Source organism: Stegodyphus dumicola, chromosome X1 (assembly GCF_044657685.1).
Source record: "Stegodyphus dumicola isolate Sdum_Otavi_A_Nest chromosome X1, ASM4465768v1".
NCBI classification, from domain to species: Eukaryota; Metazoa; Arthropoda; class Arachnida; order Araneae; family Eresidae; genus Stegodyphus; species Stegodyphus dumicola.
This window is the reverse complement of record NC_140780.1, coordinates 101,988,261-102,008,189: the sequence shown is the minus strand read 5'-3', so window position 1 is coordinate 102,008,189 and position 19,929 is coordinate 101,988,261. Positions and strand designations below refer to the sequence as shown.

The 19,929-nt window shown below is 31.3% G+C and overlaps 1 protein-coding gene across 1 annotated transcript in view; it reads left to right on the top strand.

Annotated features, from left to right (window-relative positions):
• Nucleotides 1-1,248: 1,248 nt before the first annotated feature.
• The window catches only part of LOC118188026 (tetratricopeptide repeat protein 38-like), a 115,892-nt gene continuing 97,211 nt past the window's right edge, over nucleotides 1,249-19,929 (top strand). The window contains exon 1 of the mRNA XM_085807773.1: nucleotides 1,249-1,443. Within this exon, the coding sequence (XP_085663899.1) occupies nucleotides 1,417-1,443 (27 nt within the window). The 5' untranslated portion in view covers nucleotides 1,249-1,416. The remainder of the gene's footprint in view (nucleotides 1,444-19,929) is intronic.

Sequence of the window (19,929 nt, the reverse complement as noted above, 5' to 3'; positions counted from 1 at the left end):
GTTCAGTCTGACTGCCGGGTAGACCTTCACAAATCCAATAATGTGAAGCTATTAGAACAAACTTTATTACAGTCTATTTACAAAATATATACATCACCAAAAAATTGGGTTATTGTTCGGAGAACAGCCTTAACGCCCAAAAGGGGAGAAACAGCTTATTATGGTAGACCACGTTATGGTTGTCATCCGATGATGTACTTCCGCTAGGAGGACAGCGTGGATTATCCGTAGCAGCAGATCGGGATACGTATTTTGAAAATATTGTTACTCTTGCTGTTTGCTTATCAAGCAAAAGAGTATTAAATTAGAAATAGCACATACTTGAATAAAATATAAAATTTTGATAATATATGTAAAAATAAGTGTCTTGCACCTGTAAATATTTATTTAATGCTTTATTTTCTGTTATTATTTGCTTTGTTACGCTTCCCTGTACTCATCCAGGTTCAAACATGGTTTATCCTATAGCGTTTTTTCTGTTATTCAGTTCTCAACTTTTTATTTATTTCCAAAACATCTGCATTGCTCGAGCGCTGTTAGTCAGCGCCCTTTGTCTACCAGCTCGTGATTTCGTAACACCCGAGGTCTAGAATGTCTAATTTCTGACAAGTAAGATGTGGGTTAGTTGGCCGTTTTGTACACATTCTACATGGAAACACACTCTCATATTCAGTACACATGCTGGAGAGCAAGGGGAAGTTTTCAAAATTTTCGAAAGAGTGAAGTGAAAAAATGTACCGCCTATGATACTAAAAAAAGTTTAACTGTCTAGAAACCTCTCAGGCTAAATGTATGTTAAATATTCAACTTGTTCTAATTTGCTTTCCTTTCAGATACCTGGAAGGAGATAATATGAGAAAATATAAAGAACACTTGTATGCATGTGCACGTTTATCGTATGTTAAATTTAAATTTCACTTACGTTAATGTTACGTTTCTTAGGAGCAAAGTTTCGCTAGTGTGAAAGGCCCTTTAAATCATGAAATCCGATCTCGAAGCTGATGTTGAATCATCGTCGAGCGTTACCCACGTAGCATATTGCCCAGCTACACATTTATTTAAATAAGGTATTATTTGGCTCACCAAGGGTATTATTTGGTATCAAAATATATGCACAAAAGATAAGCAGCAGCGATAAACGTTTCTTGGAAAAAAAATAAATAAATAAAATAAAAAGGCGTATTAGCCGTTATTAATTCTTACTGAATTATTATGCTTTTTAAACTGAAGTTTGGCAACGAGTAACATTTGTGGGCGTGAATCTATAGTTGGAGTTTTTGTAGCTGCTCGTTATGTTTTCATTTTGCTGACGATAAAACTTGTGGCAGTTTATCTGCCTGATACATTTTCTGAGTAATTGTGACCGTCGTTAATATTGTTTTATGCCTTTTTATCGAATGAAGATATGATTGAAAAATGAGGCAGTTTTGGAGAGGTGTTTCTGTAAGCTTGAATTTAAAAATTTCTAGATGTGTTGTGTATCCAATCTGTCACTTCTATGGAAATGTTATAAATACATAACATCCACGTTTAAGCCTCAAACTTATATAACGGAAAAGTTTATTTTTTCCGATTTAAAAGTTTTAACTCCCAAATTAACATTCCTCTTCAATACTATAAATTGATTGTCAACAAATGCTCGAATTTTCTTTTTTTCTTTACATATATCTAAAATACAACCGCTTTTATTATATAACCATATTTATGTATATAGAAAAAGTTACTGATGCATAATTTATTGATTGAGACCTTATATATGTTTTTCATCACAATCTAACAGTGAGGCCGAAAAATAAAATGCGATTGCACCGGAGTGACCTTATTTCAGAAATCTTCAGCTATCAGGAATTATGATCGTTTGATTACCACGTTATGCAATTATATCGAGTGTAATATTATATAGCTTTTGTACACTATCTTTTCATTGAAGCTAATTGAAAATATATAAATTGTGAAAATGTGGTGCTATTTTAGCTACCTTCAGAATTGGGAAAAAGAGGGTATAATATTAAATCTGTATCAGTGACAAGCCAAATGTATTTTTTCGCGTACAGAACTGAAGAAGAATTTGCATCTAGTAATATATTATATGTTTTCTTAATTTTTAAGCATTTGCATAAAGGTGGTAAAAAAACTTGATATTTAAGTATAAAATTAATGTTTTAATTGCAGACACGAGAGTGCTTTACATTCATCTTGCATATTTCCTTCATGCTTTATCAGTAGATAATCATTATTTGTTAATTTTCTTAAGATTTTGGATAAATTTCTATGAAGAATGTGCTGTGTATTTATAGTTTGCAATCCGTGCAGACGTTTTATATACATTTATTTACTGATTAAATGAGAGACAAAAAATTAATTTATTTCAGGGTATTCAATATTTCTGATTACTAATTCATGAACCTTACTTTAGTAAAAGCATATATATATGTATATATAGGAACTTATAATGACTCTGATTTTTTTCATTTTCTGTGTAATAATTTTAGAAATTTAAATAATATGCTGTAAAGTTCTTACATGTAATAATAATATGAGATATTTCTAAAACTTTGATACATGAGACTGCATCTGTCTTGTTAAGTCTTGTTGAAGAGTAATTAGGAAATAAGGATGTATTTGCTTTTGAAAAACAAAATTGCAGTTGTAATTATGATCAACTGAAATATGGATCATAGCTACGTAGTTTGGTACTCTTCTTGTTAATGGGATCGGCTTCAGAAATGTATGCATGTGTTTATGTATATATGTCCGTATACGTGTGTATACATATACATTTTATATATATATATATATGTGTGTGTGTATACATGCATACATTCACACATTTCTGAATCTGGACCTGATAGCAGAAGAGAACCCATAGTTTACCTTTATGTGGAGATCTCCCTCAATATCACATGAATTGTACTAAATGAAAGAATAGCTTTATTATTCTCACTGTTTATGCCCCCAGCTGGCGAGAACTTGTGTAATGTCTAGGAGACAAATTATTTTATTTATTGTTGATAGCATAAAACTCCATTAGTTATAAGAGGGAAAATACATTGTACTGTATTAATTTTTAATGGAATATTTATTTGAAATTTATGACAACCAGAATGGGAATTAAAAGAATGAAAGAATAGCTTTATTATTCTCACTGTTTTTTGAGCTTTAGAGCAGAATTTTTAATGGAATATTTATTTGAAATTTATGACAACCAGAATGGAAATTAAAAGAATGAATCATTCTCTTGAATTTGAAATGTACTTGCACTATAAAAATTCCCAGTGCCACAAAACCTGCATATATAAATTGTGAGAAATTATGCATTTAATTATTTATGTAAAATGAATTTATTAAATATTATTGTAAATTTGTGCAGTTTTTTTAAATCACATTTTAGGTTTTTTTTTTTTTTAATTTGATGATGTCTAACAGTTGCTAAATTGCAAAAATGGTAGACATTCCTCCAGTATTTAACACATTGCTCCTGGAAACAGAGATCATGAGTTTTATTTGCTTTATTTTTAATCTTGTAACTTAATCAGCATTGCATAAAACTATTTAAAAAAAAAAAAAAAAAAAAAAAAGGCACTTGGAACAGTATGACTGTATTTTTGGTGTAATTAGATTGAAATAGAATCAAAATAAGTTTTCAACTATCTCTTGCAATTTTTATTTGGATAACCTTCATATAGTGGTTAATGTAAAAATGCGAACTTTGAGCTTTAGAGCAGAATTTGAATGTTTTAAAAGGTATACGATCCAAGAGGGATGTAATTAGTCTTGAGTATGAACTGCTTTTTTATTCTGTCTAATAAAGGCTACAGAAAAGAGAACAGTTGTTTCTAACAAAAACTGAACCTTACTAAAATTAGGAGTAATTGGAAGTGTGTTCTACTAGCAGTTGGGAGGTTTGGAATTTGAATCCCTTCCGGTGAGGACATTGCTCATTTTTCATGTTTTCTGCAATGAAGTAAACCTGATGGCTGTACAGTGACACTTGAAATAAAATGGGGTGGAGCATAATTCCTCACCTCTTGGATTTGGCTTGTGCGTCCCCACCTCACCAGTTCCCCTTTAACTGAAGGTGAGTGTAAGAAAGGTATTCTTCCTTCCCACGTGCCCTTTGACTAGCAGTCGGGAGGAATTTAAGTTTTCTGCACCAAAGTAAACCTGATGATTCTGCACGTTATTTGGTTCTGTGTACAATAATTAGAGCAAAATATCCTTCATGCGACAACTGATATAAACAAGTATCTTGAGCTTTTGAATAGATTTTTAGAAGTATGTGCAGTTGTAATTCTAATCAGGGTAAATTATTTACTATTTTGAAGACAATGTCTTAAGCATTTAAAACATAAAACACAATAGATTAAAAATTTTACCATTGCTCTACTTTCTGATTATCTGCATCCCAATGAAAATTTGTGAGCTCGTAGGCAACTTTGGAGAGAAATGTTTCCCTATTTCAAGAATGCATAAAGTGCTGCCTTTAAAATATATATATATATATATATATAATGTTGTATGATCTTAAATTCACTTAGTGCGAAATGGAGTTATTCTACTACTTGCGCAATTGCTGCAAAGTAAGTTAATATTTCCAAAGTTTAATTTGTACAAATAGTTTTGAAATAAAATGCATAAACACGAGGGTGTTGGGCGACAGTTATTCGAGCGATATCAATTTTACTGCAGAAATTGCTTTTCACTCAAAGTTGAATTAGCTAAAATGCTTAATTGGATTGAGTTCTTTGGTTCTCTACATTGGTTCTTCATCCCTTCTATTCACGGAAATGTTTGGCCTAGCTTGAATTGCCGGTTTGGCATCGCCTTATTGCTCGAGTAAAGGACGAAACACCTTCGTATTTATTTCATAATTATTGTTCATTGAACAGGAGTTGGTTTGGTCCCCTTGAAAAGTCAACTAATTTCCGATCAATGACAATGATTACTTGCATTTAATTTAATTACTAGCTTTTAATTTATTTCCTTTTACATTAAAATTTTGTTATTCATGATTTAATTCAAGTCCCCATTAAACATTTTTAACAATTTACATTCAAGTTACTTTAACCCTTTGCGGCTCAGTGTTCCACTACATGGAACACCCAAATTGAATCACTTCTGAAACCTTTAAATTCAACTGTAAATAGATAAAAATGCCTTTATAATATACTTTGAACTTTTCTTTCTAAACAGTAGATAGCAGGATATCACAAGGAGACACAGAATTTTCATTTATTATGTGTTATTAAAATCTACTTTTTTTCAAGTAATTATCTCTATTTTTTTAATGATATAAAAAATTTTATTTGGAAAAAAAATTAGGCATAGTTTTGCTGGTTATATGTTTTGCTGCATATTGTTTTTTCTATATTTTTTTTTTAATCTTTCATACAAAAACCATACGCAGAATCATTGAATGAAACCAGGTGTTCCATTAGCGGGAACACTGCGCCTTTATTGATCTCATGCTGTTACGAATCAGAACATCTGTGCTTAGGAGAGAACATCCATTGTTTATGTTTTCTGTTGTGTTGGGGGGGGGAGAATGAATTCAAACAAAGCAGTATTGAGGGGTGAGGGGTGTTTTTGTGTTATGAAAGCCCTAATATTGGCATCTCATATTTTTTGGGATTAGTTTTTTAGGCGAGAATTTTATTAGTAGCTTGACTCATCTTTACTTAGACCTGCGTGAATTTTTTGCTGTCGCATTTTAGTCTCATTCCCGTTTATTTTCAATAATTGTGTAGATATTTTTCATGTATGTATATATTATAGGCTTATTTTTCTTTATTGTTAATATTAATCGTAGTTAATTTTTTTATTATTAATTTTCCATAAATGGCGCGGAGAGGTCTAACTCTTTCCGAAAATTTGTAAATATTTTTGTATATAGGACTTGTGTATATAGATATTTATCTCATTTATCCGTATGTATTCAAGAATATTGTGTATGTCCAGGAAACCATGTATACAGCCATAATACATAGTTTTTTCTTTCTTATACAAATGCTTCTTCTCATTTTTGTGCTTCACTGCAATGCTCGCTTAGTCGGACTTTTAAAAGCTCTGGCGGCGCAGTGTTCCACCTCATGGAACACCCACAGAATTAAAACGGGAAGTGCAATTTTTACAAACTTTTACCTGTATATTCCTTTAGTACTAAATAGACTGCATACAACTTTTTTTGTTGAAATTCCGACGTTAACATATAGTGCGCCGCAAAGGGTTAAAACATTTTTCGAAATTGAACTTAATAAGTATGGATTCACTCTTTTAAGATAATTCTAAAATTAGTCTTAGGAGATAATACAATCAATATTCTTTAATATATATATATATATAATGCTTAACTTTTCTGAGAAATCCATTTTTAATATTTTGTGATCCACATAATGATCTGTTTTCGATTGAAGAACATCAAAGAATTGCTCAACCTCAGCATTGTGCACCGGTCAGGATCACAATTGCCCAAGAATAGTTGAAACTTCAGTGTACACTCCGACATAATGAAAATAAAAGAAGGCAAATGCCTCAACTCCATGCTTTGATTTTGAAATCTTTTAGGGAAGCTTTGAGTTATGACTTTTGAGTTTTCATTGAGATTCATATGAGACTTTTGAGTTTCAGTGCTTAAAATTTGCTTTCTTCACTTGTATTTAGTTTATATTTAAGACCTGTCAGCATATGAAGGTTTTGACTAGTTTTCAATCTCCTAAAAGTTAGGTTTAGTTGCTCTTTTTCTTAATTTTAAATGCGTGTACTGTGAATCAAGCTTGAAGTTATAAAGTAAACCAAAACGTTTGGTCACTAGTTAATAGTTATTAGCTGCAGTAAGAATTCTTTGTTAATTGACTTACTCCAATTCCGATTAAGACAGGGAATTGCATTTTTTAGGTGATAATAACTCTTTCTTCATTTAAGTTTCTGTTGTTTCTTCATTCATTTTCTCAGAAAGATAATAATCATTATTCACAAGAATCTAGCAGAATCACACTCGCAGAAAATTATGCATAATTTTCTAAGATCTAGTTCTCATGCTGGACAATACAGACTTTCCTATTATAATTTTAAAGGCAGTTATTTGACTAATTTATTTTACATGACAACTATGACTCTATTACAATTGTTCATTTTATGACATCAGAGTGTTTTTTTTTTTTATTTAAGTAAAAGAAAGAAAATGCTAATAAAATGTTTTCTCTTGTTTTACTGTAGTTTCTTACTAGAAAGCTTAAATGATCTTGAATAAACGTTCAATATCATAACTTTATACCAGGAAGAAAAGGGTCCTAATTTAAAATTATGAAAACATAGAAACCAATTACAACCACCTACTACATTTCACATTTGTGTGCCTCACAACAACATTTACTATTTTTCAATTTACTGTTGCAGCTCATAAATGTTTGAAAAATTAAAACTAATAAGAATATAGACTAATTCATATTGTCATAGAAGAAACACTCTTAGCAAGCCTGTATGATACTAAAATGTAATTTTTTAGTAATAAAGATAAAAGATAAAATAGAAGTAATGTGTAAAAATAAAAGTAATATGTAACTAATATACATTTAGTTCACCCAACATTCTCTCATTTGAAAAACAAAAATCAAAATTCAACTTTAATAACAATTCTGAAGCAAGTTTCTAAACTGAAATACAAAGTTCTATATGTGCTGAAATAACCCAAATTATTAATATTTAGTAAGCTAAACTTGTATGTTTAAAATTTCCAGGAGTTATATCTTTTCAAATTTATTTAAATTTCCTTCAAGGGTTTTAATTAAATGTCGAATGGTTAAGACCTGAATACTTATAGTTTGACCTGGCTTGGGTTCAATCTCAGGTTATATGGTTTTATGTTAGGTTATATGTTTTTATGTATGGTCTCAGGTTTTATAATTTTTTTTCCATGAGTAACATGAATATAAGCCAGTTTCCTATAGTAGGTCCTCTATAAAGGCATCTCTCCTCTTAGGTAGATGGCTATCGTGGCTTTGCCATATTCAGATAACCTGACCTTTCCCTCCCCTTCTCAGCTCAGGTATTTTGGCCACATTGGATTTTGCATTATTTATACATAGTACTTAATACAGATCTTAGAAATCCATTGAGCTTTACATGAAATCCTTGCTAATCAGTGAAAATTGTACCGAAACTGAAATGTTTTCTCCAATGCATGCCAAAGTTAAAAAATTTTCTGGTAAAAAAAATTTCAGAATTGCTATTTTTTTTTTGGACATAATAGGGAGATAGGGTGCTCAGGGCATCTTTCTTCGATAGGCAGTTGTGAATGGATCATGCACATTTCACGTGTGATATGATCTTCAACAGTCACAACAGCCGTGTGTGGTCAGAGTTCACTCTTCATACAACCTACCTACAGAGACTTCAACGTGATTGATAAAGATATGGGTTGGTCTGTAAATATGTGGCCTGGCATACTGGGTAACAAATTATTGTACCATATTTGCTGCCTCTGTGGTTCACCAAATATTCATATCTGATATTCCTCCATGATTTATGACATATCATTGGTTGTGCTATGTTGTTTACAATTCCAGCATGATGGAGCACCATTCATCTTATGTGTATGTGGGTGAATGTGGAACTGCTGGATCCACTTTGCTGGATTTGGCATAGAGGTTCAGATATGTGGTTACCAGGATTGCCATACACTTTTAGATTTCTTACTGTATTGCTGTATTAAATCTCATTTAGTACAGAATAAGACTTGGATGTTTGTATTGTATAATGACTATCGCAATAATTTTTTTCATAGCACATAACAGTACGCACAGTGGTTATTTTTGAGCATTTTCTATTTTCTTTTGAAGACGTATTATACTAGTGTTCATGTTTCTAATGGAGCTTATTTTCTGTGCACCAGAAGCGATATCATACTTTTATGAATACTTTCTGATTATTTGCATACCTGGTTTCAACTTTAGGAAGAAGTACCCATTTTTTCGGTGTATTTTTTAACCTATATGCACCAGTAAACATATGTTTTCTGTTGATTCAAGGCTATTTCATAGTTTTTTCCCCTCTTGCTCCTCCATTTCATAGTGTACTTCTTAGTCTAAACTAGATTGTCCTTTTAGTTTGCAGGCAGCATTCAAGAACTGAGTCATTCTGTAGTTGGAAGCCATATACAGTACAAAGTCTTTAATTCGGACGTCCATAATCCGGAATGATCTATAATTCGGACCTCAATGCTACAAACTTTCTGTGCATGCGTAGCGATTACGCATGTGCATATGCGTTTATGCATGTGCATATGCATTTACACATGTGCATAATACGTTTACGCATGCGCATTTAATGTATAACGGATGGTATAAGCTAGGCTAAAATTATCTAATTATCTATTTCAGTTAATGTTGCAGATTGCATTGTTCCTTAATCTTCTAATTGGATCCGGCTTATTATTTTTTGCAGACTGTTAGAGCAATTTTATAAAAAGTAAGCTTGAACTTTCGATTATGTCAAAAAGAGTTTCTGATTCTGGAGCTGCCATAGGATCTACAAAGCGAAAGCATGTTTCAATGTCCATCAAACAAAAAGTGGAATTGCTGCAAAAAATGGATAAAGGCATGAAGAAAGTGACAGAGAGGTTAGTGAAAACGAAAAAATTTTGATTGACAAGTTAGTCGGTATTCTCAGCACAGCAATTACAGGACTTGAACAGCAGATTTTGTAACTGAACAAGAAATTATGTCTGTTAACCTGTGCATGCTGTGCCATATATGTTTTTGTACACATAGATTTATGCTGTATTTAATGGTAGTTTCTCTAAATAGTAGCCACCAACTATAAAAATATAAATATTGATTATATAAATTTTTTCCCCTCATAAAATTTCTTGTTTCTTATAAAATGCTTCTTTTTATTATTATTTATGGTAAGAACAATACCTGCAAGTTCTAAAGGTAGCCAAACATATGTTTTTGTTGATTCAAGGCTATTTCATAGTTTTTTCCCTTCTTGCTCCTCCATTTCGTAGTGTACTTCTTAGTCTAAACTAAATTGTTCTTTTAGTTTGCAGGTAGCATTCAAGAACTGAGTCATTCGGTTGGAAGCCATATACAGTACAAAGTCTTTAATTCGGACGTCCATAATCTGGAATGATCTATAATTCGGACCTCAAAGCTACAAACTTTCTGTGCATGTGTAGTGATTACGCATGTGCATATGCATTTACACATGTGCATAATACGTTTACGCATGCGCATTTAATGTATAACGGATGGTATAAGCTAGGCTAAAATTATCTAATTATCTATTTCAGTTAATGTTGCAGATTGCATTGTTCCTTAATCTTCTAATTGGATCTGGCTTATTATTTTTTGCAGACTGTTGGAGCAATTTTATAAAAAGTAAGCTTGAACTTTCGATTATGTCAAAAAGAGTTTCTGATTCTGGAGCTGCCAAAGAATCTACAAAGCGAAAGCGTGTTTCAATGTCCATCAAACAAAAAGTGCAATATCTGCAAAAAATGGATAAAGGCATGAAGAAAGTGACAGAGAGGTTAGTGAAAACGAAAAAATTTTGATTGACAAGTTAGTCGGTATTCTCAGCACAGCAATTACAGGACTTGAACAGCGGATTTTGTAACTGAACAAGAAAATATGTCTGTTTATAGAATTAAAGAGAAAGTATTAGCACATAAAACGAAGCAACTTAAACAACTTACATTGAAAGAAATGTTTAATAAAGTAAACAAATAAATATTAAGTTTTTTTTTTTGTTGTTGTTGTAAATTTTGATACCCTTTTTATCATAATTGCTCTTTATTTCATAAATTACAGTTTCATATTTTTAATTTCTGCATGCCATCTTACCAGATTTAAATTGATGATCTGTAATCCGGAAAAACCCCTAATCCACAATCGCCGATGTACCGACGAGTCCGGATTAAAGACTTTGTACTGTACATGGAAGAAAAATAAAGCATATCTAAAAGATTAATTTAGCAATGTAAATTTCCCTTCTCATTTCTAATAATAGTAACCTCTCTTTGCACTGCGTCATTTCTAGATTAAGCTATGTGATATGACTCTTACATAATTCTGGTGATGTAAATGGAACTAAAACTCTACCAGCCAATAGTTATTTTATAGCAATATAAACTATCAAATCAAAATGCCTTGAGAACCAAAACTAACTCAGTCTAAATTAAAATTCCACCCTAAGCATAACACACTTGCCTTCTGTACTTTGGCCTAGCTAGACTGTATTCTGTCTGCTCCTCTTTTCTTACTGGAAATCTATCAAAAATGTAAGCTTTTTGGAACAGGCACATTTAATGTGTCAACTTGTTTGTGGCCGCAACATGTTTGCTGAAATAAAAATTGAAGATTTAATATGCCTTCGCCTCCAATTTCCTATTCATTTTGGATCAATACAGTACAAAGTCTCTAATCCGGACGTCCATAATCCGAATCTATAATCCAGACCTCAAAGCTACAAACTTTATGCACATGCGTAAACGCATAATGCTTTTACGCATGTGCATAATACGTTTACGCATGCGCGTTTAATGCGCACGTCCGCTCAGTGGCGTAAATAAGGGTATGCAAGGAATGCCGTTGCATAGGGGCCCGAAGGTTCGGGGGCCCTTAAATGTCCTGCTGAACTACATTTACATGTTTAAAGTTAAAAGTATCTTTTTCCCTTTCGCTTTTCATTTTTATTTTTAGAGTTTGTACTACTATGAATTTTTATTTTAATATAATAGAATTCTTCTTCTTTTAAGTTTTTAAGGGCTCTCTTCCTATATGGTGCAGTGACGCAGTTCCGTATAAGACACAGAAAAGGGGCCTTTGGAAGCACATGAAACAGTTAAATTCAGTGTTTGCAAACGTTAATATTCCATCATTCGACTATCAAATAGTAACTTCTTGACCTACCTCAGTTCAGGCATAGGAGTCAGCAGAAAATAGGAAAAGTTCCTTTGTATTTCTTAGTTTCTTACTGGAAAATTTTTAAAGGCAACCCCTGAAGGAAAGGTTTCTCCCTTTGCAATCCCAATTCAACAGGGGGTGGAAGTGAAAATTAATTGTAACTATTTATTGTAATGTAATTATTTTGTATATTAATTTATTTCTATATACTTTGTTATTATGATCGAATAATTAAGACACACTTTCTAAGTATAAATAAAGAAGTAACTAAATAGGATTCTGGTACTTAATTTCAAATGACCTTTGCAAATTAAGAGGAAACGTGGTATATTATTTGCAGTTCGAAATTTTCTTAATATGTCATTCCGAAGCGTTTAATTTTGTTCATATATTGAATCTGTTACTAGCACTTCCATTAAACCCAAGTTCAAAAATCAGGACTAATATTAAGCTTAAAATTGAATTTATTAATGAGAATGATTTTTACAATTTAATATAACATGTATTGCGTTGGTTCAACGGCGTATCACGTTTCAAATTGTTGCCACCAAATAATTTCACCCTGTACTATTTTTTAAAAAATTAAATAAGGAAGAATCTGCATAAATGTATGTATGTTTCTCGCACTATGATGGAACAACATTACCTAGAATGTTTGAATGTATGGTTCTCACAATGTAAAAAACGACGGTGCAGTCGCACCAGAAAGCAGGGTATAGGGACGGGAAAATTTTGGTTTTAGAAGTATGAAACATTCCAAAATGGCAAAGTTAAGGGCAGATTAATTTTTTCTCTTTTTTAGACTAATAATCTGGAGGGGGAAATGAATCGTAAGTATCAATTGCTAACTCCAGAATGTATGCTTTCCTTTCTTAAGGACACAAAATCATTGAAGTAAGTTGAGCAGTCGTGGCATGGAAGGACTTTGCCCCACCCACATGTCGAAATGGTGTCCTCGTCCAGGAAATGCAAAGAATTTATGACACCATATTTAGAAAAGAGAGATTTCCCGTTTCTTAGGGATTTTTGAATGAATTCAAGGTCAAAGAAAAAAGGGGCATGTTTTATGCGGCAAAGCTTTGCAATCGCAATTCAACGGGTTTTGTTGTGTTTCAACAAAGAACACAAAGTTTCATTCTGGTTGCTTAAACATTAAGTGGCAAATATTCCAGTTAATTTTTTTCCCTTACATTTATCGAAATTCATGACTTCTTCTTCACTTATGGGGAGAGGAAATGGAATGGATGAATATTTTTACTTGAAATAATGAGTAAATCAATATTTATTGTATTTTTCATATCAAAATTTACAAAATATTCTCACATTGCAGATAAAGTGCAGGTTAAGAATTCTTTAAAATTCCTAAACGAGAATTAAATCTGAAGGCATAGAACTCGTAAATTGATTTGCTTTAGGAAAGAGAATAGCTGTGGTGTTTCTTAGTCTGTAAATTACTCATCTACCAAAAATTCACACTAATCTGTAAAAGATAATTCTGAAGATATTAAATTTGTTTTGAAAGAAATATTTTAATTTCCCTTCGTTTGAAGAAATATAATAAATTAAAATTCACTTTAACAACGTGAAACATTTAAGCTTAGAATTCAGTAATGCGCAATAATTTGTATGTTATTTAAACGGAACTGAATTGAATTATTATATAATAATAAAGCACTCGAGGAATATTTGCCCAAGGGGAAGAACACCTTCGTGGAGTACTTTCTAATCGTTATTTGAAATAAAAAAAGTGTGTATGTGTCTGATTGTAGCAAAGTCTCGAGGCCTATCTGCCTAAGGGAAGGAATGCCTTCGTGGAGGACTTTCTAAGGTAAACTGGCTCGTATACACATTACACATGGGGAAAACCACGAAAACGCCCATGCAGCCAGTCCGTTCGCGGGATTTGAACCTCGGACCGAACTACCAGTGTTCAGCGACTTTACTGCTCGGTCGCTAGTGGGCCGTTATTTGAAATGAAACTTTAAAATTTACACTTTTGCTTTTAATTTATTTAAATTTTTATTCTACTTTTACTTTGCCCAGAGCATTCAGTACGTGAAATCATCAATAATAATATAATAATGATAAAAGTGACATCATACAACTAAAAGTATATACTACTTCGTAAATTTCGATAAATTAATTACTGAAAATATTAAGCATATCAATGGCAGCGTTGGACCTAATAGTTTTAAGTTGCATTTCAACATCTGAAAGAACACGAATTACAATACAATGTTCACTACACAGACGAATGGAAAAGAATTCTCCCACTTTTATTGCAATATTTCAATAATTTTCGCAATTAAAAATAAATTAGTTAAAACGTTTTAGTGGAAAATGATGCGATTTTCACTCATAAAATCCCTTTTCGCATTATTCTCTTTTGTTTTGGCACCACTGCATAGCTTTTCTAAGACATAAATAGGTTCTGTTAATATATGTTCCCATACATTATATGCATTTTTCATATTTTTGTCATTAATAAATTAATGTTTTAAGATAAAAATGATACGGCTTAATTTATAAGCAATGTAAAAACTGGAAATCTGACGTAATTAATTTCTGAGCCAGAAATAGTTGTTTTAAGACGTAAATAAAAAATATAACAATAATAAAAAATATTAATGGTCCTAAAATATACCATGATTTTTGTTTTCCTAACTGGTTTTTGATCCACCTGGGGTAAAAAAAAAATCTATTTTCATTAAATGATGTTTTTCGCATTTCTCTAAGAAGTGTGCAAAACTTGTTTCATACAACTTTATTTTTAGTAATTATGAAGTTTATACTTGTTTCCTAAACAAGTATTTATTTATGCTAATTTTAGAATCTATGCGACAGAGTACTCATCTTCAAATACGTTAGTGTTAATAAGTTTAACTACAAATTATTAAACATTTCTGGAAACTTGAAACTTGGAAGGTTTAATTTTAAAATTTCCATTTCACATATTACACAGTCACCTTCAAAGCTCTTTCGATACAGGTCAATAAAATTTGTTTATTATTTCATTTCATCCTAAACTTGTGGAAGAATTTCCTAAAATTATTCGAATATCCATAAATTTTACTGTTAAATATTTAATAATTATACATTAACTGAAATACATTTATAGTACAGAGGAAATACTAAAAGATATTGCAGGTCATGTATTATGTGTCATTGGAATATGACAATAATAATAGTAGAATTTGACTGACCAAAAAAAAAAAAAAAAAAAAAAAAAAACAGATGTTTCAGCTTTTTAGAAAGGAAAGTGGACATCTTTACAGTAAAATCTTAGATGAAAGTTTTACTGTGACTCAACTTGGGAAGACACTGGAAATTTATGGTGGAGGCGGGGTCCCTTTCTTTGCTAAACAGCTGCGTTGAAGTGTGAAATGCTATCTTCAGTATACTTGTAATTGGCTGATGACTCAGAAGAGTAAACTGAACTTGCTCATATTCTAATGACATTTCTCTAGTCTACATCACTATATCGAGAGCATAAAGAAGTTTTTCTTTAAAATTAAATTTGAAAGGGATCTCAAATATAATTCTTCATTATAAAGCTAAGTTATTGATTTGTAATATTACATAAACTAAATTCTTATAATTTCAAACGTACTAAAAACTCAATTTAACTAAACTTTTAATCCATTTATCTAAAAATCCAAACTTATCACCATTAACAATGCAAATGTCTTCTAATATTAATAACGTATTGTTATATTAACATGAAATATTTTTATGATAAATATGAAATATAAATATATGTTTCCATACATTAAGAAACATAATGACGGGCCAAAAATTAAAAAAAAAAAAAAAAAAATTAACTTGTTCTGCGCTATAGCTGCAGGATTGAAGTAAAATAAACTTAAAGCATCTAAAGTTAAAATTAAATTGAAATCAAAGGAAGGCAATTCCTTGACGCTATAAATAACTGCAACTGTGTATAAGAGGTTTAACACAATATCTAAACAAATTTAAAATAAGAATTCATAGTGGCACAAGCTCGAAAAATAAAAATGCAAAAGGGAAAACATACAAAATTATAAAAATTATTCTCCTTTTACTGAAACTCCAGTTCAGAACTCATCAGGAGAAAATGAATTAAAGCTTCATAATAGTCGATTAATGCGTTTTGAAAACATATTTCGTTGTCCTGGTTCATTTGAGATCTAAAACCGTAAAAAGAATCAATTAAATTTTCATTTAAGACATTAAAATTGATATAAAACTGAAAAATCGAATCTGAAATGTACGAGAATTTTCTGTACACGCTTTCGAAACACTTGAAAAAAAGAATAAAACATTGTGCCAAATTGACTACTCAAAAAAATCATAAAACTTTTCATTATGCAAACCTTTCAAAAAAAAAAAATTGGTTTAAAGCCATCATATGCAAATTCAAAATTCAAAAGCAATTACAAATAAAGAGCAAAGCAAATGTACTTTAAACCAAATTGTCATTTAAACAACACTCAAAAATTGGGTGATCCCCGAAATAGTTCACATATTCTGAACGTTTTGTCTAAGAGATGATGCAAACATGATTTTTTTTTTTTTTTTTTTAACTTCTTCATATGTAATTCTAATGTGTAATGTCTTCGAACTGCAAATTTATCGGCAAATCTGAACTCCAATAATTCAAAACATAAACAGTTCGTTTAACAAATGAAATAAGTGTCTGAAATTATTGAAAACTTTTTTTATATTAATGTTTTTCGTGTTTTATTGCATACATTTAAAATATTTTTGAAACATTCTTATTTGAGAATTTAATTATACGGCTTAGAAACAATGAAAACTATACTGCAGCTTAAATTGTAATTGACAGGAAAGTAATGCAATACATTAATATTAAGATTATTATATAAAAGTTTTAATTGTCAATTTTTGAGCTTATGTATGTTTAAATATCTGTAATTCCCTTATCTTCGGTTTTTATAGCTGTAATTCTGCCTAAAATACAAATTTTTCTTATGTCCTTTCATTCTTTTATTGCCCACCAATGGCCGAGCGGTAAAGATGCTGAACACTGGTAGTTCGGTCCGAGGTTCTAATCCTCGGACAAACGGGCTGGCTGCATGGGCGTTTTCATGGTTTTCCCCATGTGTAACGAGTATACGAGCCAATTTCCCTTAAAAAGTTCTCCACGAAGGCATCCCTCCCTATAGGCAGATAGCCCTCGTGTGTTTTGCCATAATTAAAAAATCCAATCCAATCCATTCTTTTATCATTAAATTAAAGTGTTTATTTCTGTATACTCTTTGCAGTATCCTTGATTTTTAAAATGATGCGAAAAACTAAACTAAAGCAATATTAAATTCGATAACAGGCATAAAAGTCAACAAAATATAAATTCCAAATTGCTCGAGATATGTTTTTGCTTGTAAATGTGTGTATATTATGTAAATGTGTGTATTTGCATATATATGTGTGTATTCAATATCTTCATTTCTTTTGTCTTTCGTATCCTATCTTACTAATTTTCTTACTTTTCATTTGTTTCAATATTCATACAAGTTTTACGATTTGCTTATTATTTCTTTATATATCATTAGTTTTAAAATTAAAACATACCTTTTAACTTTACATTTTATTTGATTTTAATTATTCCTTGTTTTATTTGTTTAATTTATAATCATTTTTCATTCACTGTTCTTGATGGCTTACAGTAGGACCTTTAGTTCCTAAATTAAGCCCAGGTTTAATAAATATCAATGTGCATAATTTTAACCTCTAAAGAATTGTATGCTTTTTCGGATTATCCCGGCAGAGGTTAATCACACAGAAACTACATACATTACAGAAGCTAGTTAATCAGAAACTTATTGTAATGAATTTTTACATTAATCTTTCCAGATTTTAGTTCAGGAAATTAATATAATAAAAACACTTAAAAAATAAAATGAGTTAAAAATTTAATATAGCATTAATTCAGAAAAAAATCTGAAAGGTTTCAAATTTTAAATTACGTTTAAAGGGGCGTTTTTTTAATGTGTTGTGTGTTACCTTTATTTATTAAATACAGTCAAAAGTCGTTAATTCGGACACCCATAATTCGGAATGATCTATAATCCGGACCTCAAAACTAAAAACTTTCTGCGCATGCGCCGCGTTGACACATGCGCATAGGCGTTTACGCGTGCGCGTAAGACCTTTTACGACTGCGCATATGAGTGTGCGCAAGTGCAGAATACGTTTTCGCGTGCGCGTTTTATGTATAATGGACGTATAAGCTAAAATTATCTAATTATCTATTTCAGTTAATGTTGATGATTGCGTTGTTCCTTAATTTTCGAATTGGATCCGGCTTATTATTTTTTGCAGACTGTAAGAGCAATTTTATAAAAGTAAGCTTAAACTTTCGATTATATCAAATAGAATTTCTGATATATATTTGTTAATATGTAAAGGATCTAAAGCGAAAGTATGTTTTGAAATCCGAAATCTGTTTATCAATTTCACGCTGCTCGGCGGGGGGAACGCCGTGGTGGGCGCGTAATGAATTGGAAGTTGATTTGTCAGCACTATCCTTATCTTCAGGGCAGATGTTTTTATTTTATTTGGCTTGTAATTCCTTACTAAATGTAGTATTTCATCTCGATATGCTCCGTCTTTGATATGATTTAAAACAAGTTCCTCGTCATTATAATTCGCTTCCGATAGCGAAGAAAAGTGACAGAGGTTATTGAAAACAAAAAAATTTCGATTGACAAATTAGTAGGTGTTCTTGACACAGCAATTATAGGGCTTGAACAGCGGAACTTTGTAACTGAACAAGAAATTATGTCTGTTTAATAGAATTAAAGAGAAAGTATTTTCACATGAAACGAAGCAAAACTTAAACAACTTACATTGAAAGAAATGTTTAATAAAGTAAACAAATAAATATTAAGCTTTTTCTTTTTGCAAATTTTGATACCCTTTAGATCATAATTGTTCTTTATTTCATAAATTACGGTTTCATATTTTTAATTTTAGAACTTCTGCATGCCATCTTACGAGATTTAAACTGATGATCTATAATCCGGAAAAATCGATAATCCGGAATCGCCGAAGTCCCGACGAGTCCGGATTAACGACTTTTGACTGTATCATGTTTTTTACACTTAAACCATAAAATTGAGTTTAACAGCAATGTCGCAAAATAATTTTAAAATCAGCATATCTTTAGAATTTCCGCTACACAGTTTCGCGCATTTTTTTTCCTCGTAGAGTGTTGTCACTGCTCACTTTTAAATCGGTGAGTTTGTTAATCAAAAATTCTTTAAAGTTTTACTCTATATGAAATTGATAATAAAGCAAATTCCAAATTTGGGCTTCCAGATGCCCATATTCGGGTGGAAATGTACGCCCTACTAAAAATGCCCCATAGAAACCAGTAAAACTTTTTATGGGTACCCATAAGATTTTATGGGTTTTTATTGACTTTTACTGGTTTCTGTTGGTCTTTGTGGGTTTTTTTTACTGGTTTCAAAATGACCCATAGAAACCAGTAAAACTTTCTACTGGTACCTATAGAATTTTTGATGGTCTCTATTGACTTTTACTGGTTTCTATTGATCTCTGTGGGTTTTTCTTACTGGTATCAATTGACACCCATACAACCAACATTCAATGGCAGAACTTTGTACTGGTTTGTATAGGTTTATATTGACTTTTACTGGTTTTCTTACTGGTATCAATATAATAATAAATCTTCTGTTGGTTTATATGGATTTATGCTATTTTTTTATCTGACGTTAATATACTTGTAAACAATAAAATTAACAGAATGAAAATATGATCTCTTTAAGACCACGAGAGTAATCTGGAAACGCAGGTGGTCGTTTTAGAGAGGGTTTTACTAAATATGCTTATTTATTTGATTAAAAAATTTTTTTTCGGAAACAATAACAGTAATCATATACACCACACACAACAAGGTCTCTCCAAGGCGACCAGTCGCAAATAAAAATTCATCTTTGCAAGTGGTCGCCTTAGAGAGGTGATGCTCAATACCAATAGATACTCACGTTCTCAGAGATAC